This window comes from Myzus persicae, unplaced genomic scaffold (genome assembly GCF_001856785.1).
Source record: "Myzus persicae strain clone G006 unplaced genomic scaffold, MPER_G0061.0, whole genome shotgun sequence".
In the NCBI taxonomy this organism is placed as follows: Eukaryota; Metazoa; Arthropoda; class Insecta; order Hemiptera; family Aphididae; genus Myzus; species Myzus persicae.
The window spans coordinates 252,798-258,677 of record NW_019100914.1 but is presented as its reverse complement, the minus strand read 5'-3'; the positions used below and the strand labels follow the sequence as shown (position 1 = coordinate 258,677).

At 32.7% G+C, this 5,880-nt stretch overlaps 1 protein-coding gene across 1 annotated transcript; it reads left to right on the top strand.

Moving 5' to 3' along the window:
- Positions 1–3,045: 3,045 nt before the first annotated feature.
- Positions 3,046–4,398, top strand: LOC111026803. The gene has a single exon (XM_022304951.1). It carries the CDS (start codon positions 3,046–3,048, stop codon positions 4,396–4,398), a length of 1,353 nt encoding a protein of 450 aa, XP_022160643.1.
- The last annotated feature ends 1,482 nt before the right edge of the window (positions 4,399–5,880 follow it).

Genomic DNA, 5,880 nt, shown 5'->3' with positions numbered 1-5,880 from the left:
GTCCAATCAAACACACGAAAACTTTTTATATTAAAAATTATATTATTTAAAAAAAATTTAATTTCACATTATGGAAGTATTCATAAAATGTATGTAAATACTGTTTAAATAACAATTTACTTGAAGAATTATTGTTCGAAATAAAACAATTCAAAAGTTTTTAAGATCATTATTCTGATGATTTAATATAAATGCCATTTTAAATAGTTTTAAAAACTGTTTGTATTTTGTTGATTTCGGATAAGTCCTTAACTTAATGTATAAAACTATAAAACATCATAATATCTATTACACTTTTGGTAAACTAACCGTCGTTCAGATAACAGTTTTCAAATGCGACGAGAGTGAATGATAGTTATTGATTTCAAATCTATAACAACTTATTATTTGTCCACTATCTGCCACCGAGCTGATAGAACTAAAACAACCTTACATTAACCACTCGTTTCTGAGCATGTTTGCCTTACAGTATTTATAGAACGGCGTATTGTATAGGCAATACAGGTACATAACTGTGTAGAATATTATTTTAAAACGTTTGCTATAAGAATAATATCAACTAAAAACAATACATATGTTGACTCTTAACGCATAAATCTGTGGCATAGCAAGGATTTTTCTTTTTGTCATGGGGAGGGGGGGGACTATGAACTTCTTGGTGCAAATGAGGAGGAGTTTGAGTACTGCTCTAATATTGATCATGTAACTGTTATTGGCCACGTTGAACATTTATAGAAATGTAATGATTCGTGAAACATATTTACCATTTCAAACTATTTTTCAGTAAAGAGTTGTAGTCATTCAAAATCGGTGCATTATTTTTGAAACGTCTTCTTTTATCCTACCTATATATTTACTATAGTTACTATCCTCTAATAAAGAAGTATAAATACATTATTATTGTTAGGAGTATAAATTATCTCATCTAATTGGCCAATTTAAATTAATTTAGCAAATGTTTAATCCAGTCTAACTTATAAGTAAACACACCAGATTTTGAAAATGTATTGTATGATGATAATAAAGTTTGTGAAACAAGTTTTTTGAAAAGTGGGTGGTGCTGGAGTAACCATATAATAAAGTATTAATTCAATATGTAAATTCTTTTTAGTTCGTTATTATCTTTGGAAATATTCATCACAATGGACTGATAAATATTGTAAGAGTTTTTAGAGACATTTTGCGTTTGTGTTTTATGTTCTACAATATTAACGGTTTTCTTTTCCTAAAATACTGAGTCTCTCTGGTAGTTTATTGTCCATAAAAAGCATGGCAACACTATTTGTCGTAACGCCAGCAGCATAACTTTTACATTTTTCTCATAACGAATACATAACTTTTATGTGAATGAAAAAAATAAAATATAAATATAAGCAATTCGAGTTCTATTACGTTCCATACATTATTCGAGCACGGTATGTACAGAAGTATAGGTACTATAGTGCAATATCGTTACTTAAAATTTAGGTAGTAATAATTTATCGTCAACACATGTTCGGAACGTTGAAAAGTAATATCGTTGAGAAATTCGTTAAGATTGGTCGGTTTTTTATTAGATTGTTAATATCAAAATATATAATATAATACATGGATGGATAGGATTACATGCCTGTCCTGTATTATAATGCTGTGGTATTTTTATTTTTTTTTTCTGTGGGTGGCGGGTCGTGGGTGGAAGGAGGTCGGAAGAGAAACATACGATAATAAGTGAACAAGGGACGTTGCTTGCGGTCAAGAGGAAGAGGATATGGGTTCTGTTTTATAACCTCTTTTTATTATCGTTAAATTCTCATGTGGTAATCCTCGGTGTCCCGTTCCTTTGTTCTCTACAGGTAATACGCGCTCGAAACATATATTGTTGTCGTTGAAATACGATAAAAATGGTCAGTTCAATTAAATAGAACCGGAGATGAAGGTGCGGCCTACCTAGTAAATAAAGAATATAGTGAATTGCTAGACGATGTGATCGAATGAGTGTAAGAAAACTAAGAAGTTCTACAGCGTAATAAAGTACTCGTCATGCTCGTTATTTACAAATATTTTTGGTACCTATATCATATCTACCAAACCTCCTACCTGACCGGATTCCAAAGGAAAGGTTAGGTTACGCGTAGGTACATAATGATAACACGATTTCCCCCCGTAATCCTTGTATCGTGTTTTCAAACAGAACTCTAGTGACGGGAGGGATGATTATGGTCCTCAAAAGAGGGAGACGAGTGTGGCGCACAGGTAAAAGCGTAAATCTGTTTAGACTCGTGGCTCCAAAATAATAATATCCTTTGGTAAAATCGAATTTCGTTCGTATTATTTTGACGGACCGTCAGTCAGTTGCTGCGACATGAAAGGTAACAGCCTACGTCGTCACTACAGCCGTGCATGCCATGGGACATCACTTTAATTAAAATTACGTAATGTTATTATACAGATATTTCACACCTATGTTGTTCCCGGCGTTCGGGCACATTTGCATCATCATTGCGCTCCTGGACTGCACCAGTGACGTCATTTCAGTTTTTGAAATACAGTTGGGGTGAAGGGGAGGGGGTTAAACGGGTAAGGGAGCCCATTAAGGATTAAGCCGAAATAAAAACGGGAGTAACCGAATTGATTCCCGTTTGGCCGAATTGGTTCCCGTTTGAAAAAGGTATTTTATTAAGTTGAGCCGAATTGGTTCCCGTTTAAAAATGGTATTTTATTAAGTTGAGCCGAATTGGTTCCCGTTTGTGTACAGGTAATTTATAAAATATAAATGTACCTACACGGCTACACTCTATAATCTATAGTATAATATACAATAAGATGGCAATATATTTATATATTGGAAGTTTAGCAAATTATCTGTGATATCCCGATCAATTAAGATAACGATTAAGATATATGTACTTTTATCGCTGTATGGTATATCGTCTATATCCTATGTACGAATGACAATAATGTTGGTAAGCAGTGAGCACTGTACAGTCTCGACAAACACATCGTGTAAATTTGTAATTTGTACTTCGTATTTGAATTTATGTTTTTTAATTTTAATTTTTCGTAATTATGGAGTTTATGTTTAGTGAAAAGGGAACTAAGTTGTTGATTATTGACAATTACAAGTTTGGATTCCAAAAGAACCTAGCAGATAACATACAGAGGTGGATATGTACAAAACGAAAATGTAAAGCATACGTTAAATTGAACGGAGATTGTTTATGTGAAGAAGTATTAACACATAACCACGAAAGTGAAAACGATGGTACACTTGTGCGACAACAATTGACAAATTCATTAAAAAGAAAATGTGACGAACTTATTACAGAGCGACCATCAAAAATTATACGCAAGGAGATAGCTTCAAACAGTCATAGTGAGTCACTACTTCAAAATGATATTAACAGAGTCCGTAAAAATTTGAATGCTGCTAAATTAAGAACAATTCCCAAGTTACCTTCTAATCTTGAAGAACTGCATAAAAGTGTCAGTGAATATTCGTTAATAACTAATCTCGGAGAAAACTTTATTTATGACAACGATTCTGTCAACAATATAATTACATTTACATGCACGCAGAACTTGGAACAACTCAAGAAAGCCACTACGGTATTTGTCGATGGAACATTCAAAAGTTGTCCTAAGCAATTTTACCAATTATTTTCTATTTTTATCAAGGTACAAAATAGCTATGTTCCTGTCGTATTCAGCCTACTCCCGAACAAGACTACTGACACTTACATACTTGCTTTACATAAGGTCGCAAAATATCTAACAGTTGGCACGGTTTTCGTTGATTTTGAAACAGCTATCCATAGTGCCATAACTTCACAGCTACAGCAAGTTACAGTTAGAGGTTGCAGATTCCATTTATGTCAGTCATGGTGGAGAAAAATTCAACAGTTTGGTCTCTCAAATGAATTTAAAGATAATGCTTCAGAAATCGGACAACTTCTTAAACTATTTTTTGGACTGCCCTTATTATCACCTGAAGATGTCGAAGACTGTTTTTATAATGATTTGATGGCCATAAAACCCTACTGCCCAAAATTGGATCAGTTCTTCGACTACGTTCATGATACATACATAATGTCAGACAGTATCTTTCCACCGAAAATTTGGGCTAGATTTGACAAAAATATTGATAGGACTACAAATTGTTGCGAATCGTTCCATTCAAAGCTGAATAAAGAATTTACAACTGCCCATCCTAATATATTTTATTTTATGGAGACTTTAAACAGTATTCAGACATTAAATTATATTAAATTTCGAAGTAATAATACTAGGAAACTTACTAGCAAACAAGAAAAAAATAACAAATTCTTGGAAAATTGTATGACTGAGTACACAAATGAGAAGCTTACGCGAATTGAATACTTAAAGAAAGTTTGCTTCAAATTTGCAAATCAACGATTTTAAATAATTGTATTTATTATATTTTATTATTTGTATTTTGTACCTACACCTAGTGATGACTATAGTTGACTTCAAAATCAACGATTCAAAATTGTATATAATATTATATCATTTTTTTTTATAACACGCATTAACGCACATTTTTAACCAAGCCTACTTTTAAGTTGACAATCCTAAGCCTGTAAAATGTGCGTAATTAAACGGGAACCAATTCGGCTCAACTTAATAAAATACCTTTTTTAAACGGGAACCAATTCGGCTTACCTTAATAAAATACCTTTTTCAGACGGGAACCAATTCGGTACCAGCCATAAAAACCACTAGAAATTTATTCTTACATTAACCTCATCATCGTATCTCAATACAATTCCAACGACTTACATTATTTTATGTTACGTACTATTATTGGTAAATGTAGCCTAATTTTAAAGCGCAGACGTTTTTTCGCCACCGTTTCAAAAAGTCGAAAAAATAAGTCCACGATGTTTGGTCTCCGTCAATTATTAAAATAGAACGTTAGGTGCCACGGTATTTTAAATCACCAGTTAAATTAAAAAAATCTTTATATTTTTTATTTTAAATGTTGTAAATATTTAAAAAAATGTAAAGCGTCAGAAAACTTATTTATTTTAAATTCGTTACAACCAAATATTCGTAAGTCAAATTTAAACAATTTTGAAAATTTCAAGATCGGTGGATCGTATAAATCTTTGTAGACATGTACCTATATTATAATATCCACGTTTTTCCGTTTGACAGAAGAAGAAGAATAAAAAATGAAAGCAAGCATTAAAATAAAAAGAAATAAGTAGGTATATACTGTAGTATAGTCAGGGGGTGCTGTGAGTGGGCAGTAGTCTATACAGCAACATAAGAAAATTAAAATTATTTCTATGGTTTTTGAACGTTACTGCAAATAAAAATTTGTATGGATCTACAGCGATCGAAACCTAACATAAACCTAGATATCAGTATGCTGAACTTACGGATGACCCTAGTTAAATCAAAACTGTGTAAACACATTTTCAGCCCTCAAAAAGAAAAATCCTGGCAGCGCCACTGCAGGTTTAAGAACTTTTTCACCAACAACCAGCCCATCTAACTACTTTTAAAATCTGATGGCGACGACGACGCGCAAGAAACTCAAGGTCTCTGACCAGGGACGTACACGGAAAAAAGTTTAAGGGGATGTTAAGGGAGGAGAGGTATTATACTTGCATATAAAATAAAAATTTTGTTTTCAATACTAACGGACACATTAATACCAATACATATATCGTCGAACGAATTTACAGTATTTTTTAGTGTTTTTCATAGAATAATATGTAATATTATAAGACACGCGGTATGATAAAAAATAAAAATCACAGAAAATACACGGGACTCTACGTGTATAGTGTACAACATTAGTGGTAATAATTAATAACCATAAAAAACGGCAAACATTACGCGGAAGGGGGAGACATCCAAAACACCACCCCCGCG